The 19,466-nt window shown below is 38.2% G+C and overlaps 1 protein-coding gene across 1 annotated transcript; it reads left to right on the top strand.

Annotated features, from left to right (window-relative positions):
- The first annotated feature begins 1,239 nt into the window (after positions 1-1,239).
- On the top strand, positions 1,240-19,465 carry ctdsp1 (CTD (carboxy-terminal domain, RNA polymerase II, polypeptide A) small phosphatase 1). Its single transcript, XM_079263928.1, has 7 exons — positions 1,240-1,557; positions 11,767-11,915; positions 12,111-12,212; positions 14,175-14,231; positions 14,781-14,873; positions 16,001-16,186; positions 16,338-19,465. The coding sequence occupies exons 1-7, from the start codon at positions 1,485-1,487 to the stop codon at positions 16,464-16,466; spliced, it is 789 nt and encodes a 262-aa protein (XP_079120054.1). The 5' UTR covers positions 1,240-1,484; the 3' UTR covers positions 16,467-19,465.
- The last annotated feature ends 1 nt before the right edge of the window (position 19,466 follows it).

Below are 19,466 nucleotides of genomic sequence, written 5' to 3' on the forward strand. Positions count from 1 at the left end.
AAATATGTAAACGTTTTTATTGTTATGTTTACAAAAAAGTCTGTTTAACTATCTTTTAATATAGTAATTATAATTTTATGTCAAGTATAAATATGAGAAGCTTTAAACAGTGAAATTATGAATTAAAGCAAAATCAAAAATGTAATTCTTAATAAAATTAGAATTGACTTCTTACTGTTCATGTTTTGCAGGCTGCAGATACACGATGAGTACAACTGGAGTTTCCAGGTGTAAGATAAACATTTTTATAACAGGATTCCCATCAAAGGACAACAATACTTTGGGGACCATCCAACTTTCACTCGCATCACATGACTCACAGCTTATATTAGCATCATAATCAAATAATGAAAAGAAATTTACATCAGCAAACAACTTTTCATTAACATGCAACTGTAAAAAGTCAATTAGGACAGATAATATTTAAGTCAGTTCAGTTAGGCTACTACCTTCTCAAGGTGGTAGTCAAGGTAAAATTTTTATCTTTTTCTTTTGAAGATAAAATAAAAAGGTTCCATGCACATGTAAATAGGCTGTGATTGTCTCTTTATTTTTACACTAATATTTGCAATCTTGGCTCTTAGTCATTAAAGACTGACCAAAACTCTGATGAAAATGTTGTAAAGAGCATAATAAATGCGCATCGCTGGAAAATGGGACTGCAATTGTGCGACCCTCCCTGGCGACAGGCAGTTTCAAGGGGCCCAAACTGGGCGTTTCTTGACTGGTGCTACTTTAAAAAAAAAAAAAAAAAAATCTTCAGTACTTTAGTAACATTTTACCGACAGCGGTTATTACATGACGATTGAAACATACACCCACGCACTGTACACGTAAACCATTTCAAACACACACAAACAATCGCTCGCCACCGTTTAATGTTGCTTTGCGAGCAGTCGTCGAAGCTGAAAGTTTCGTATCGATTTTTTTTAAAAAACTTAAAGATATATAGGCATGATGGAACAGTTCAAATAACTTTGTATAACTTGTTAGCATTGTGAGTGACAAACCATGCGTGTTTAGACTCTTTTAAGATACTTTAACAGTGTAAAAGTGAAGCCGGCGAAACTTTTTAAACAACTTTGTTCAGGCAGCCGGTTAGGGATCGTCGTCAAATTTGTAGACACGGCGAGGCGGAGTGCTGTCCGCGGCTGTTTCCTCCCTGCGCCACTTTAAGTAAAATGGGAAGCCTTGAAACCTCCATGTTTGTATCTTGAAATTGCAAACGGAGTTGAGCACCATATTGAATCAAAGTTGCCAACTCCTTGACAAACGTTTGATAACTTTCAGTCTTGAAAGGTTAGCGGATATCCGAGTGGACGACAGTCGCCAAAGTGTAATGGACGCGCTGTAGGCGACTTGTTGCGGTGTTTTTCCGGCGCCTTTTAGTTTTGTTTTCACGTTAAGTTCATGCAGCTCCGACTCGGCGAACAATCCCTAACTTTAAAGTGTGAGGTCAGCACTCTGGACCAGATCTGGATGTGATGGACAATCCGTCCTCAATAATCACTCAAGTCAGCCGAGATGAAGAGGGAAGTAAAGCTGCAGGAGAAAGGGGTGAGTGTCTTCATATTTTGTTTTTTTTTTCCGCTGTCAGGAAAAGTTTTGCGGCTCTGCGACCAGCTCCTAAAACTCCGAGCCAACGCAGTAACTTGTTTACAACCTTCTACACGACTCACACTGGACATAATATTGCATTTCTCTTAATTTTTCCAACCAAAAGGAGGGAAAAAAGACAAATAAGAGCGCTGAAAGTGTCAGATTTGAAGTGTCACAGATCACGGCTGCGGCCCTTTGGCCTGTGATGAAAGTGAAGGAAATGACGTTCAGGTCCGTGATTAGGATTCAACAGGCCAACTCACAAGTTTCTCATGGACCAAACTCACACACTCTCACACACACACAATAATATATGTATATATTTCACTCTTATTATGAGTAAATAGGCCGAAAATAAGTGTATCAATGCAAGTATGGTGCAATCCTGCAGGCATTATTGTTGTTGTTTTTATTATTATAGTTGTTAATCAAACGACTTATAGATCCATAGTTTTTTTGTTTTATTTATGTATTTATTTTTTGTGTAAGATTTAGTCTGTAGATATCTAAAATTCAAAAACTTTTTTTTTTTTTTTTTTTTTTTTTTTGCCAAAACAAACAAACAAAAAAAAAAATCTACAGTTCAGTTGCACTTAATTTAACTAAGCCTTTCCAATTTTTTTTTTTTTTTTTTTTTACTCCAAGAAATTTTAACAGATGGTGTCTGGTTCACATTGGATTTAGTGGGATTAGGAAGATATGATTAGGCAATATGATTATTAGCCTAACTGAAATGTAAAAAAAAAATATATATAGAATAAAAAATAATAATAATTATTATTGTTCCCTCTTACAAATCAAGCAACATCAGTACCAGCTGCTGTTGTGATGACGTTCATTTAATGCAGAAGGGATTTTAATCAATGCATGAGTGCAACCGTCCACAAACAACAACATTCAATACAACTTATGATGTCAGTGCCATGTAGTTTAAGCTTGTTATGGGAATCCATAAACCGTAGCTGTTTCTGTAATGCCTGGGTCTCAGACACTGCCCATCTGAGATCCACACTTTCAGGATCAAACATATTGATCATCTGCTTTACTGCATCTTTTCATTTAATTGGCCTATGCTCTTTTCACGCAGGTGTAACCGTCAATGCCGCTGACTCTTTCCATCAGCTTGAGTTTTCCAAGATTTCTCCTTAAAAAAATAAAAGTTTATTGGATTAAAAATAAGTCATAAGTGTAGTTAACACCATCATAAGAATAAACTCTGCAGCCACAAAAAAACAGCCACAAATCAAGTTGTCTCCAGTCTGTTGGTAGATTTTTAAATTCTCTGTTTTCCTCTGAACTCACTGAAAAACCTGTGAAACGCTTGTTTCCGTCAGTGCAGCACTAACGTTATCAGTTCTGTCACTAACATGGATTTGTGGCGCTGCTGCTGTACACAGACTGGCGCTAATGCAGGTTACTGAATAATCTGGTGACCTGCTAGTCATGATCCAATCCCTCTGACATTTAAATAGTGGCTGGAGGTGAGGACTATATTCAGCTGACTACAGTAGTGCATGTTTTGACAATAAAGGATCAAGTGAAAAGTGAGCAGACGACCTGAGGTTGATGCTTCCAATCACAGCTTAGTTTTTTTTTTGGTTGTTGTTGTAAATGTATATTAGCTTAATCCGTTGCATAACCTTGTCTGCATACTTGTGAGTATGTTTACTCTCTTTGACGCATAGCTGCTGTATGAAACCGCATGTTGACTCTGTTTGACCCGAATGGACTCTGACACGTGTAAGAAGAATAATCTTAACTGTGGGATCGTGCTGCTTTTGGCCGATTTGTGCCGTTTTGTCTTGTTCTGTTAGATTCATTCAGATGTACCATCGCATTAGTCTTTTGGCATTTAAACTGTAAACTCTTTAAAAACTTTTAAGTTATTTGATGCTTTCTTGCATCAATTATGAAAGATCATGGAGCTTAAAGTCTTATTTTAAAGTCAGTCAGCATCACATCTACCATCTTTGTCATTAAAGTTCATCCTCATGACATCTTTGAGTGTATCTTTTCAACAGAAGCATGTTTGAATCCATAATTAAAGAGAACAGACAACAAAATACACAACAATAAGTACAATTTTAAAGACTAAAATCTATATTGAAACAGGATGTGTTTATAACCCATGTAAATAATAATACAAGTTTAAAAAAAAAAAAGAGAATATGACAATAGCCAAACACTAATAAATGAATAGATATATATTTATAAAATTGAAGCAAACAATTATATATATTATATATTGTAATGTTTAAATTGCTTTAGATATAATTATGTGGCTGTTAGTATTAGAATTACTGCTAACAATAGTTTTTGTCACGACAAACATTTTTCAATGCTGCAGGTACCCTTATGGTTAAAATGGTACAAATTTGTACTTTATGTCACTTTGAACCCTTTTTTGTACTCTGAAGGTGTGCTTCTGGTCTCTTAAAGTCCAGTATTGTACTTTTGACAGAACATTTCTTTAAAATGTACCTATAGGTACAGAAATGTCCTTATCTTGTACCTCTATTTTTGAGAGTGCAGGAAAGCCATCAGGACTTATAGATGTGGACTATATAGGAATGTTCAACGCTAGCTTTCTTTGCAATATCCAATATATCTATTTTGTCCAACTCTTAATTTACGACACCAATATCAGGCGATACCAAAATTTTTGGAGCATGTTGTGCTCAACAAACAAAGATTTTCAGAGAACTAGACATGATATCTCTTATATTTGGTCATTTTGAATTAGATAAGATGAAGCTGAAGAGTTCGATATATGATATGTACATATTGTATCAAGGTTGCGTCATTGAAAAAGTAAAAATCGATACCAATAATTTCCAATGTTTCATTTCGATGCCGTTATCGGCAGATAATATCTGTATGCTGATAATATCAGACAGCTCTACTACCTTATTTATTTATGTTAATGATAGTGCACTGTAAATCAACATCTATATAAAAACACAGTATTCATGTTGAGTAATTCTCAGATTCATGTAACAACGGTGAAAGCTGGGAATTGTGGGCTAATTGGTTGAATGGTAGAATGAGAATGACTGGTGTATAAAGTAGATTTTTTCTAGGCTTGACCCAAAAAAAAAAAAAAAAAGAATAAAGTGGACATTAGCAGGATCAAGTAAACAGTGACAACAAAATTCAACTTTATTGACTTCTGCCGACACTTTTTGTGACTCTGATGAGCTTCTATAACAAACCATATAGTTCAAGAAAATGACATATTTTGTGTATAAAAGCCCAGTGAGACATCGTTTCAGATCTTTTCCTTCCCAATGACCTAAATCCCTACAGAAAACCAAATTCTTGTCATTGATCCAAGCTAGATGTGTCATTAGCTGTGTCGATACCAGTATCAGACATGTGTGAAAAACATGTGACTTGTTATGAGCAGATGAGCTAAAAAGGAAAGCTGCGTCACTCAGTTTCTTGTTTTTTGGTGGGTTTCTCCGTTGTTTGAGATCAGAGCAGCCGCAGCAATCAGACATCTGTTTGTTGTCTGAAAAGCTGTCAGAGAGGCAGTATGATGGAGAAGGAAGACTCGCAGGAAGACACCGACCGGCTCTAAAACCTGATAAGGAGGTCTGATCGTTTTGATCATGTCGTCATGAGCAGCAAGCAGACAGATTGTTCCACGCAGATGTCATGATGCGACACATAAGAAATTGAGTTTTTCATTTTTGCGAAGTTTTAGCGGCTGATTTAACACGTGATGGAGGTGTGTGCATGATGTACAAGCCATTTATATATATATATATATATATATATATATATATTTGTGTGTTAATTGTTACTCAGCAGATCTTTTTTTTTTTTTTTTTTTTTTTAACCTTTATATAACATCTTCTTGATGATTGTGTTTTGACTGATTGACACTGATGACGTCCCTTACGCCTTGTGGTTTCTTATGAGTCGCGTGTGTTTTATTTAAAGTCGAAGCGAACAGCCGCTCTGAAAACGGGTTTTTTATTTCCACCCGGCAGTTCAAACGTTTGTCTGCTGCGCTTGAACCAGATGTCTTTGTGGGCAACACGTCTGGCTCTTTTATTGGTTAAATTTAAGCGATATATGCATGGAATTAAAAACACAAATGGCTTTTTTATGGCTGCATCTGAGCTGGACTCCTTGTATCCGTGTAGTAACGCAGTGCTTCTTATTTATTTTGGTTTGTCTTGAAGGCGACATTTTGCTCTTAAGGAACTTTGTTGCCTGAATTCTGCTGTCACTTAAGCATAAAGGAGCTTTCTGCCAGGAGCACTAGAATCATACCATCACAGGATCTGGTTTGTGGACTTGTTGCTGATAATAGTCCGGTTGGGTCTTTGAGCACGCAGCATCAATTTCTAATAAAAGATCTTAACAATCCACTGTCTGGCGCTTCATCCCAGATGCTTCTGAGCCCAAAGAAGTTGATGCTGCTTCTGGACAAGGTTAAGATAAATCTTTAGATTGATACTAAGGTCTTGAGTTGTGTTTATGAATGTGACTTATTATTGCGTGGCAAAGGTTTCCCACTCTAATCCATCTGTCAGCTGGTGACAAATGACTGTTGTTGGTACAATACTTCTGGACGATCAAAGATCACTGGTGTCCACCTCGGGCTTGTGCTCTTGTCTTTTACTCACTGAAATTCCTTCAGATCCTGTTCATCCTGCATGAATTATTTAACAATATTCTGCACTGCTGAGGAGAAATCTGCAAAACCCTTTCTACTTTTTGTTCAGAATTATTTTTTAAAAAACTTGCTCATATTTCCTTTTCAAATGCCCAACCTCACTAAAGCATCATTGCAATCATCTGTTGATGATGACAGATGAACATTATTCTGTTTTTAGCCTCATTATTGCCTTTTTCAGCTTGCAAAAATGCTTTATCAGTCTTGAAATGCAAAGTTAGATGTATATTAACAAATTTTTGTTTTCTTTTTTTCTTTGGTCTTTTGCCATTTTGGTTTCCCATAATGCAACTGTAAATATGACAGTTCATACCATCTGGAGCACAGCGGTTAAACTCCAGTCCTTGAAGGACCGGTATCCTGCAGGTTTTTGTTGTCTCCATGCTCCAACACACCTGACCGAAATGAATAAACAGGTTGACAAGAAGCTGAATGGACCTGATTCAAGTCCATTTGACTCGAATCAGGTCCCTTGAGGACTGGAGTTTGATCTAGATCTAGACAAATCAGCCATAACAATAATACAGATGTCACCAAAAGAACATCTGGGAGTCCAGACTGGTACTGGGATGTGAGCAATATGGGATTTTGTTGCTTCTCACAGACGTCATTAAATCCAGTCAGGATGGTGTCACTGCAGTTTTTGGCTGCAAATGTTACCAGTAGCAATTTGTGACTGGTCTGCAAAACTTTTTAGGTAGGTGGCATCTGGGTGAATGTTAAAACACAGATTACATGTTATTTAATAGGAAGCTAACTGAGTTACTCAGTTAGCTGTATTAATATTTTGGCTGGTTAGTGTATAGACTGAAAATAACATTTGTCATTTTGCAGCTACTCTTTATTAGGAAGAGTTCATCTTCTTGCAAATAAAAGAATAAAAATGAGAGATTGGTCATTTATCTTGCACACAGAGACATGTCTGGAATTTAAAATATCAGCACAAGTCTTTGCAGAATATTGGGCAGTGCTCGTTCAGACCAGAAGTCCTGACCACTCCTCTGTTTTTATAGAGAACAGTAAACATGTAGAAGCGATGGTACTCAGGTAGCCATCTGTTTATGATAGATGCTTATCAGTTCTACTCTTCAGTCTGTAGACGTCATTAGATTTAGGAAGAATAAAAAAAGCATGCCTTTTGTATGAGCTGCAATGGAGTTAAACATGCATGTTGATCGTTGTTCAGCGAGCTATTGTGTGTAATTATATCTATAAAGTATCATTAAGCACCATTCGGTACACCACTGAGTGATCCTGAAGCCATTCTCCATTCAGCATGATGACAACTCGAAACACAGCCAGAATGTTAAAGAACTTCCTTTGGTGACAGAAAGCGTAAGGGATCTTGTAGCAGATGGGATTTTCTCCGCAGGGTCTTGAGCTTAGACAGAAAAAAAATCAAATTTTAAACCTTAAGGTGTCAAATACTTTCCCCATTTGGTTTGAAACAGACCAGTAGGCCTAAATACGCAACTACCAAACACAACTATATAGAGTGAAAAACAAAACTGAAAGTCACTGTTAGTGCGCTGCTTGTCCTCTGTTCTGTCCACGTTTTATGGCACTATTTATATTTTTCTTGCTGTTATTCACCAGTATTCTGCAAACACCTGGTTTTTGCAAGTTGTTTGTTTGACCGGCTCCCTTACCGGGCAGTAAATGCAAAGTAAACTGTGTAGGACTGTGTGGATGGTGCAGAAAGCAGGTGATCGACAAAACCCTGGATTCCACCTGGTCTGGCAGCGTCGCATTCCAGCTCTCCGATCCAGTCCTCTAAAAATATGCATGTGGTTTATTTTGGAGGGAAGCAGTGTCAAATTGCACAGAACAAATAAACCAAACACATGAAGGACAGTTGTCTATGTGCACGTCTGATCATATACATAAGTGGCTGCAACAACTGAGAGATCAACAGATCTGAGTTCTGTAAGTCTGTTTTCTGAGTGAGTTGTACAATAAACCTCTTAAGAACCTTTAAAAAAAAAAAAAAAAACTTTCCTACCAAGTGAGTTAATACTGCAGGCATGCTATTATTTTATTGCTTCTACTTAAGAAATGTGCTGATATAACTACTTTTAGGGCATTATCACTTCTACTTTCATTTAAAATTTTTGCTCTGCTCATCCTTTCTGATGAGTCATGTTTTAGTGTCAGTCAGGAGGTGTTTTCTTTAGTCGATGGCCTACAGGATGTTCTGCTCCACTCCATTTTACCATCTTTGTCATCTTCACAATGCTGCTTTTTGTAAATTTATGCATGGCCTCCTTTTTTTTTTTTTTTTTTGGCTCATACCAGTCAAGCACTGGATTTCCGAAAGAAAAGCATGTGATAAACGACATTAACAGTAAAATAAATGTAGGGTTTAAAAGCAAAATAAACAATTAAGACAGAGTGTGTGAATGTAGGGAACTTTACAGACAATATAGTGAAAAAGGAAACGTGTGTTGCTTTCGTTTTCATAAGGTGAGCCTTATCTGGCAAGAATTACGATTGGTTTTAGTTTATTTGAGAAAAGATCTCTAGAGATGAGGAATCGCTGTGAGATGAAGGGAGAACATCAGTTTGGATCAAACATGGAGGAAACTAAACAACATATTCAGGTGAAACTGAGCATGAAGAAGAAGCTGCATGGAGAATAGTATCGCTCTTAGTCTTGTTCTTCTCAAACATTTTGGCAAGTAGCTTCCTCCGCTGATACACGTCTGTTTCCTTTTCCTGTTTTGGCCTGCATGCGGTGGAGGCCGGCGGAGGGTCACACAGGGTTTGAATCCACAAATGGAGGAGGAGGGAATGGCAGCGAGGGAATGAAAGAGGTGTGAGAGATGGACAACAGTGGTTTGTGTGTTGGTAACGCAGTCACGTCCGGACAGAAGGAGAGAGGGAGTACGGGGCATAAAGAGGCAGAAACAAAGTCTTAATGGGAGAAATAAAAGAGTAATTACAGAGAGCTTTACAAACAAAGAAGAAATAAGTTCAGCGTCTAAGACAAACACCTGAGTTTCAAGGTCAACAACATTTTTTTTTTTTTTTTTTACAAGCTTTTTATTTCAAATAAAAGGTTCATAAAAGGTTGGCAGAAGATTCAGTAGTAGTCCGAACTTCTACTATTTGCCCCTCACTGCTGAAAGGTGCGGGGGGTGAAGTGTGGGATAACTAGCTGGTTGCAATCTGCAACTTTGCCACTAGATGTCTCTAGTTCCTGCACATTGCTCTGATTAGCAGATCTCCTCCCCAAAAAGTAATTTTTACGTTTTCTTTTAGTCAACGTACAAAAGGATCAATACACCCCAACATTTTTCATGCTGCTTTTACTGCTACAACACGTTTAAAAGGTTGATCGGACTTGATGCTGAAATGCAGCAGAGAGGAAAGGTCAGTGCGTTGGTTGGATGGGTTTTTCAGTTTTTAAGTTTTGGATGTTGATTGTCGGATGTCTGCATTGTTGCAGAGTGTCACGTTGTTTGTTTTCTTGTACCTAAGCTACAGGTAACTGGTTAAACCAGTCATGCGGATATTTCAACGTTTTTTGTTTTTTTTTCCAGCTGTCTCAGACTGTTTCCTGGCCAGGGTTTGCCATCTTACCAGGGACAAAAAGGATGATTTAATAGTTTTGTCCAGTGATACTTTTAGTTCTGAGATCAGGATGTGTATAACAGACAGCATCACATATCTTGTCACAAATAATTACTCCATGAGGAGTGTTTGCCTGCTCTTCCAGGCAGAGCCAGTCTGATGGGAAGACCTTCTTACCTCCTTTTTGCCTTTGGTTCCTACTTTGATGCTTTTCATCTACAACAGTGAGTCTTCAGCTCAAAAAAGAATTCACAAACATGTAAACATGCATATTAACAGAGGTCTATCAAAATGAAAAGCATGTCGTGCTCCGTAACTGCAGAACAAAAATGCATAACAAGATCAAACATTAATAATAATTAGAGAACCAACCAATTAAAAAAAAATGCAAGTAAACATGTTAATGTTGTGTGTCATACTGTCGCGTTTTTGCAGTGACATTCCCTCTTGGTTGGGAAAAAAAAAAAAACACAAGTGTGAATTGATGATCGTGCATAACAGGATTGATTTGATATGTTATTGATATGTTATCAGCTGTTTATAAGCAGTCAGACACATGTTTTGATTCAATTTTAAAAAGCTGACACATACAGTATAACCAATGCTTAGAGTTTACTGGACAGGTGTCCTCGAGTAGCATTTATTTTACATCTTATTCTAAACTCAAATAGATTATTATATCACTTGTATTTAATATTCAGTTTGAATTATGAAACCACTTAATGTTTGAGCTACTAGAACCAGGAAAGTTTGTAAATAATCAGCTTAGCAATGCAGGTAGTAAAAAAAAGGGCTTGTTTGTATGACTCACGTATGTCCAATTCTTTATTCAAACTACATTACAGTATTTACCATGTAATTTTATAAATTATGCGTACAATACGTATAATTACAGTTGCGGTGTAAACTGCAGTGTGTGTGTGAATAGAAATGAGTTGATGCTTTGAAACAGCACAGCAGAGTGAGTGAGGAGCTGATCTGTAAACCATTGAGCTTTACAGGTGCACAGTCCTCTTTCCTGCCTGTGGGAACAAACCCACGCTGAGTTTACCATTTTTGTCTGGTTAATCATCAGTTTGTAAGCAAACTGCAGGAGCTTTTTTCATGCTAAGTCAAGTCAAACATTGAACTAAATGATCCACATCATGTAGCCAGAGGTCTTTTTTTTTTTTCTTTTTTTTTTAATCTAAAAAATGTCATTACTGTTGTTAAACAGGGAAGTTTTTCTACTTTTATAAGAGTTTAGTGTAGGTGTGTCCATCAGTGTGTTTCTCTTTGTTTGGGCTGTTAGATCACATTTTATTAAGCTTACAGTTCCCATTCTGTGTCAACACTTATCTTGAATGCCATCAGTGTGCTCTTGTTTAGAAACGATGAATACGGAAGCACTAAGATGAAGCGCGTGCAAGAATGCATCTGCTGCCTTGTGATTGGCTCGCTGCATTCCTTAATAAGCTCCTGATTTGCTTGAAGTGGCTTTCAAATGTTCAGATCCAACCACAGTGTACAGTAAGTAAAGTGTTAAAGCGCTGCTCAAGCGACTGTTTTCTGCTGACACCGAATGAGAAGCAGTTACGCAACAGCTCCTTACATGCACCCGCATCTCCAGGATTTGTGCATGAGACAAAAGTACAAAGAAAGCTGCTGGGATGTTCACTTTTCCTGTTTTTGTTCCTGGTGTCATCAGTCAGGTGACATTGTGCAAAACTTTTGCCTAAAATACATTCATAATTTCAAGTCTGTCACGTTTTTGGTATTTAATTAATGTTGAATGAACTCCTTCTGGTCATTCTTTCTACAATATTATTGGTTATAATGGTTTAGAAGAGGCAGAAGATTTTAAAGGTAATATTGTGATATAAGAGCAAAATGTTGAACTAATTCTAATTTGTTGCGATCCTCTGCAGGGTCTTCTCCTTCTCTATCCAGCAAGAAGCCCCGCAGCGGAGGCCTCTTCTCCAACCTTTTCTGCTGCCTGTGTCGGGACCAGCCTGAACCCCCACCAGTCAACAACAATGCTCCTCTCTTAGTTGAAGAGAATGGAACCGTCTCCAAGGTGTTCATTTCTACCTTACTGATGACGTTGACAACAAATTCCAGAGTCAAATTTAAAAAAAAAAAAAAAAAAAAAAAAAAGGATGACGTCCATCTTTGCAAATGAAAACTTCGGCCCTCCTCTGCTCTTTCTACTGATTTCTCTGCACATTCCTCTTCCCAGGCTTGAGGAAATTCTGCTTTGTGGTATTTTCAGATTCAGGCGAAACCGCTGCTGCCTCCGGTGAAGTCAAAAGACTCTGGAAAGATCTGTGTGGTCATAGACCTGGACGAGACGTTAGTTCACAGCTCTTTTAAGGTAAGCAGAATTCATTTCTCAGACTCAAATCAAATCAAAACTTTATTTGTCGAGCACTTTCACATACCTTAAAGTAACCAACGTGATGTACAGGTAAAATAAAAGAAATCAACATTAAAAGCACTAAAATTAAGACAAAATAGTAAAAAAAAAAAAAAAGACAAAATAAGACAGAAAAGACATTAGCCTCTTTCCCACTGTAGGAACCATTTGACGTTCCTGTAACCTTTTCAGTTCTTTGGCGCATTCGGACAGATCGGAACTTAGGGACCATGCCCCTGAGTTCCTATAACCATTTCAGCGCCTACTCAACTTCCGGGTCTTTCCTTAGTTCTGTAGGAACGCATCTGACGAAGCAGGCTGACGTAGGTGATAGCTACGCCCTCGCGCTGAGCGCCGCTACTTAATTTCCGCATCGTCAGACGCCGCCATTTTTAAAAACCACTGTTTACGGAAGCATGGAGAGTGCAGCTGATAAGTGGACGGACGACGAAGTCAGAGCCCTGCTGGCCGTTTTTTCAGCCGAGGAAATCCAGAGGGGGTTCGAAAGCACACAAAGAACACGATGGCCTTGTCGCTCTCCATTTTTGCTCCTTTGTGGTGTTTTCCTCTTCGCGGTTTGTTTTGTTGCTGAGTGGCGCTAAAATAACACGTCACTGTCGCAGATGGTTACGTCAGATCGGTAGCGATCGGGTCTCCGACTCATGTCCGAATGCAAAGTGACACGGTTCTCTGGCGAAGGACAGTTCTTAGAACGCTATTAGTTCTCAGAACGCAGTTCTTAGAACGTCTCTGTCCGAATGAGACTATTGTGGTCCTGGTCTCTGGAGTTAAAAAGCCAATATAAAGAAGACAAGCAAGGAGAAGAAAAGTGAAGAAAAAAAACAATTAATTAGTAAAAATAATAATAATTACTGAAAATAATGAGTAAACATAAATTATTTTCATATTGCTCTTTACATTATTGCTTTTTTTTTTTCTTTCCAATTCTGTGACATGTTTAATAATTACTGATTCTGACATCCCCTGCTGTGTAATTTTTGTGTCTTACATCTGTACATTGCAGGAGTGTGGAGAGGTGTAGGAGTGAGCAAGTTTGTCTTGTCTTGTTTAGTCTGTATCTCAAGTATTGTTTTGCGTATAATTTGTGTAATTGTTGATTATGATGTGTTGTTTTATGTTTTTGGACCCCCTCGAAAACAAGATGGTACATCTCAAGGGGCATTCCATAGAATAAATTTCTCTCTAAATATAAAAAGATGAGTTTTCAACTGAGATTTAAAACCACTTAAAGTCCCAGCAGACCTCACCGAAAAAGGGAGACTGTTCCAGAGTTTGGGGGGGGCTGCTGCAGAAAAGGCTCTTGTCTCCACGAGTCACGAGTCGAGTCCTCGGGACTACTAGAAGCATCTGGTCTTCTGATCTAGGAGCTCTAATGGGACAATGATGCTGCAGTAAAAGATACAGAGGTGCCAGACCATTTAAACATTTAAAACCCAAAAGTTAAACTTTAAAAACTGCTCTAAGCAGTTGAGACAAGCAGCCAATGAAGAGAATGTACAGCGGTAATGTGCTCATACCGTCTTTTCCCCGTTAACAGGCGGGCAGCTGAGTTCTGGACCAGCAGACTGTGCAAGATTTGAAAACTGCTTAAAGGCTCATAGTTCCCTGTGATCACATATTACAGCATTAGACAGCTATGTTCAGCAGTAAGAAACCCTCCAAGCTCCACAACCCCCTTCCCATCTAGTTGTTGTTGGCTCTGACTGTGACATTTTTTTGTTGTCACTGGCAAACTCCAAACCCAGACCGGTGGGTTCATGAACTCAAATAAACATTTGTAGGCTCTGTGTGCAAACACTTGAGGCGACTTTGTCTCTACCTGCATCACCGTGTCTCGTCTGATTTAAATCATGTAAACGTCCATGTTGGTTAAAACGGACTCTCCTGTTCTCTTCCCAGCCTGTGAACAATGCAGATTTCATCATTCCTGTGGAAATCGATGGAACAGTACACCAGGTAACGCTAGCATCCAGCTGAAACGTCTGCAAAGCCTAACTTGTGGTCATCTGCTGTCCTCTTCTTGTGATTACAGTTGTGCGACAGCACTCTTGACTTTATTGCTGAGCGTAGGTGGTGCTGTCTGCATTTAAGGGATTTGAGGATGGCCGCTTGGAGCGTGATGACATGCCATGGGTCTGGGCCTGATTCAAGTAATCCAGGATAGGTTTGTTCAGACAAGCACAGCCTGTTCCGGATGACTTGATTTAGGAACGGCGCCCTCAGACGCCAGCACAGCATTGAGAAGGAAAAGATGGCGGAGGAGCCTCAACGAGACAGATGCTTTTCTCTTTGTAATCTATGGGCTTTTTTTTTTTTTCTTTTTTAATGCAGCTATGTACGTCTAACAAGCCCTGTGCTGCCTAGAAATGTTTGTAAAACTTCAAGACTCATCAAGACCCACGTTAACGTAACAGCGTTTCCTCAGGCCTCTATGTTCTGTAGAAACGTGTGTGTAGAAATATGAGGTGCGAATGAACCTGTTTTAGAAACTGCTGTGTGTTCCAGGTTTATGTCCTGAAGCGGCCGCATGTCGACGAGTTTCTGAAGAGGATGGGAGAGCTGTTTGAGTGTGTCCTGTTCACTGCCAGTTTAGCTAAGGTAACACTGACTATAAATCCCTGTAGACTTGTCGATTATTCTCCGTATAACTTGGTTTTATCTTCTATTTTGTCGCCTTTTCAGCCTCAAACTGTTTAAGTAAAACTATCCTGCTGTATAACCAGTAAAAAGGTTGCTGTGTTTGATAATTATTACAAAAATCTGGGTGCTAAACTGGCCTAGTTGAAGGTCAAGTCTTTCAGACATTTGGCACATTATGAAATGAAAATTATGACAAAGGAGGCTGCAGTCGACTTTGTTGCAACAATAGGAAATGTTTCGTCAAATTTCAAAGTAGAAAGAGATGATGCAACGCTGTCTTAAGCATGCCGCTGTTGTAACTTTCTTGATGCAAGATGATAACATGTTTAAGTTGTTGCAATTGGCATGTTGTCTTTGTGCTGTTTTCAGCTGTTTAAAGGCAGAGTATGTAAGATTTCAAGGCGATTCTTTCCACCACTAGGTGGCAAACACTAAGTCATGAGCAAAACCACAAAACTTCTACCTCCACAAACGACCACAGGTTGGCAGTAATGAGCAAAACTCACCCCTCACCCCTCCTCCTTGCCAGCTACAATAAGGCCAGGAATCGCTTGTGAGCTGTAGCTCAGAGCCGCTCTGCAATAAATGGGTTTATACCCCCCCTACTGGTGGAAAAAAAGTACTTTTTTTTTTTTACTGGTCAGAAAACATTCAAGAAGGGTCTTTGTCATTAATTAAACTTGTAATTTAATAACGCATCAAATATGGACAGACTGGAACCTACATGTTTAAAAAACTATCTAATTATGATTGTAGTTATTCTTTTAATTTATTTTGAAAATATTGAAAATCTTACATACTCTACCTTTAAACGAAGCATGCATACATGTGCATCTTACATCGCATCCTAGCTTTTTTGGAAATGGGGTTGGACACCAGCCAGTGATAAACTATTACTGAATAGAAAAAAAAATACATGTCAGAAAGTACAGAGCTTCAAATCTGAAGTAGGACATTACCAAAGGGGAGAAAAGCTAAATATATACCATATGGTGGTTTCCAGTTTTTCAAATACAGTAGATGCATGCACACGTCCATTGGCCGTTGTTTCTACTGATTCATCCGTTAAATTTCCTTTGAACCAGTATGCAGACCCAGTCTCTGATCTCCTGGACAAGTGGGGTGCATTCCGTTGCCGCCTCTTTAGGGAGTCTTGCGTCTTCTACCGAGGAAACTACGTAAAGGACCTGAGCCGCCTGGGTCGTGATCTCAACAAAGTCATCATTGTGGACAACTCCCCGGCCTCCTACATCTTCCACCCTAATAATGCAGTGAGTGCACACAGTCATGACACTGATGACTCTTGTCTTAGTGAATCTGTTTTTGAAAATTCACATTTTGTTTTACGTATTTCCCAATAATTTCAGGAGAAAATACTGCAGATGTCCATGGTGTGTGCTGATAATTTGTGCTTACATTTAGGTGCCTGTGGCCTCGTGGTTTGATGACATGTCCGACACCGAGCTGCTGGACCTCATCCCGTTCTTCGAGAGGCTGAGCAAAGTGGATAACGTCTACACAGTCCTCAAGCAACAAGGGACCACAAGCTAACAGCGCCCGACTCATTTATTTCAGCTCCGAACAAAACGGCGTACAAAAACAGATATGCACACACCAGCGAGGCTCCAGCTTCCAGCAATCACTGCCCACAGAAACACAGGCTGCTTCACAGCTGACCGAGCCTTCACCCTCCCAGTATCAAAACCAACTTCATGTTAAGGTGTCTCCAGTGACTTCTTTGACAGCGTCGATGCTGCCACCTCCTGGTTAAAACAGAGAACAGGCCTCTTATGAGTGAATGGATGAAAGGATGAGTGAATGTTTGATGACATTTCTGCAGTGTTGCTGAACTTGCTCTGTAGAGCCGTGAATCCTCTGGACGCAGACTGGGTACTGGACAATGATCTAGCCCTGCAAACCGATTGTAAACAGGAATCGAGTGGAGCGCTATTGGAAAGGTTTACGTGCAAACACACTTGATTTGTCATTGAAAGGGCAGACGGTGTCTTCGTACTGTAGATTGTAAATGTCTGTTAAACATTTTGAAATTGCATTATCATTGTCACACACTCTAATTTTGGTAAGTGTCACACTATTTGTCTAAAGTGAAAAGCATGTGATCTCTGGGTGTCCTTTTTAGAGATTTTAGAGCGATTGTGATCAGGTATTTTTTTTTAACAATTATGACAGTGTTACTGATGAATCTGATTCTTAAGAAAAATGAAAAGTGAGCGGGGGTAGTAATATAAATGCATAATAAGGAATTGTTGATATCACTAATAGGGAAATGATTGGACAGCACTTTACAGGTTAAATGTTTAGTCTGTAGTGGGAGTACTCCTTTTACTGCAGTGAGTAAAATGCCTTAGAAAAATAACCTTTTTATAAAAAATCAGGATCTTTTTGGGGTAATAATGATATTTACCTTAGCATTAAAATGACCAAGTTAATTGATCATGCACGTTTTATGCTGTAAAAAAGCAATACGGCTAAATTTTTGTCTTTTTTTTTTTTACAGCTTTTAATCAATGACTATTGATCTGCAGTGAGAGAAAAACACCACATTAGAGAACCGAAGCTCCTGATTTGTAATATCTCTCTGAAAACCTGAGGCAAATATACATATCAAACCTTCTGCAGCTGTATGTGAAAGAGCGGCTGTCAATGCTTGTTGGGTTTAGCTTTCGAAAGGCCATCTACAGACGGATAAGATGGCACAAATGCAGCACGTGTGCACCTGTGTGTTGACGGATATCATGACCAGTTGAGTCCAGAGTTAAGAGGACCAGGACTGACTTCCAAAAAAAACAGCAAAAAAAAAAAAAGAAAATATCCATCTGGAAATCAGTCACTGTTAATGGTGCATCACAACTGTGACTTCATGAGTGTCTAATATGTTTTTAAAGCTACGCACAAACCGTGAATTTTCTACTGCATTTTACAGACTGTATTTGATTGACAGAAGAAAGTTGTTGCCAACAAAGCCACCGGTAGGCTTGTCAGTTTAGTTGTTTAAGTTTTCCTACCTAAGCGGTACCTTCAAATGCAAATAGTTGTGTTTTTCATTCAGTTCAGTCCAGTATGGAGGGATAAATACGCAGTGACACCCAACACTATTCATAACCTCTCAGATGCAGGTACAGAGTACATCTCTGTACTTTTTGATTGTTTTTGTTACCTAGCTGAGAAGCTTACTCTGTTGGATGTAAATGATGTAATGATAATTCCACATAGTGCAGCTACAGCAGTATTTAACAGATAGAGAACAAAAGTGATAAAGATCAGGTTTGTCTTCAAATATAGTTGCAAAGGACTGTATATTGGCCAGCAAGTGAACGTAGCAGGATGCATCACCTAAAGACTTGTTCATCCACAGCCGAAGTAGATAAAGAGTGAAATTTTCTTTTTATAATCTCATTCTTAGTGAGATCATTTTGTTGTTTTTCCTGATGTTAATGTTCTGTTTGTGTCAGAGAAGGAGCAGCACACTTGTTGACAGATTCATGTGATCTCCCTTATTTGCGTTGACAATATCTTGTGTCGACACTGATGAATGAAAATGGTGGGTTTGACTAAGAGCCTGGATAGTAGGCTTGTAATGGGGCAGGGATGGAATTAAAATCCACCGCATTAAGAGCTATTGCATTATTGCATTTTTCTATGTTTAAACAAGTTTGTTTCAATCAAATTAGCCTTTTTCTTCTTTGAATAATTACTGATTTCATTTTTTTTTTATTTGCCCAGGAGTGGTCATCTGATACAATATTTATTGTATGTTTTCCAATCGAAAACATTGTTCTTGCTGTTTTTATGCAAGACCTGGTTGGATACCTCATCTATTAATTAGTAGGTAGAATTTGGATCAGAAACACCAGCAAAAGACTAAAAATCTAATATCTTACTGTTGTAGGCACATAACAGGGTAACCATTTTGAAATGTATATTGCATGTAAGCCATTTTCACATCTCGATTAGGTAAAGTACTGATGTTGTTGTTAATTAATTGGCGATGAGTATTTATAGGAATATTCAGTCATTTTGTTTTCATTGTCATCTTTTATAACAAGTATTGTGTCACTATGGGGGCCCATTGGCTGATACTGTACTTCTTACACATTCAGTAGATATGTATATGTTGTTTTGCACGGTAATAAAAGCAAACAAATTTCATTAATATATGGAATATTCATATTACTGTACTCATGATTCAGATAGTTGTAACCTAATTTTTGATTTCTGTTGTTTTATCATACCAAATAATGTATGGACTGTATGTAATAATGCAATTTATTTTCCATATATCTTAAAAGAAAGACGGTCTAAGTGCTGTTTTTGTTTGGCATTTTCTTTTAAGAATAAGAAGGAACAGAAATCTAGTATTTGTATGTCTGTGGAAATGGGATTTTTAGAAAATGCACCAATACAGTAATGTCAATAAAATAATTTCATTTTGTTCAAAAGAAAAAAAATTATTTTTTTCAATTATTGATTGGATAAAAGACTGCAAGATGATAAGAGAAAATTATTAAAGTAATCTAGCATTCATTTTAT

This window comes from Telmatherina bonti (genome assembly GCF_933228915.1).
Source record: "Telmatherina bonti genome assembly, chromosome: 24".
NCBI classification, from domain to species: Eukaryota; Metazoa; Chordata; class Actinopteri; order Atheriniformes; family Telmatherinidae; genus Telmatherina; species Telmatherina bonti.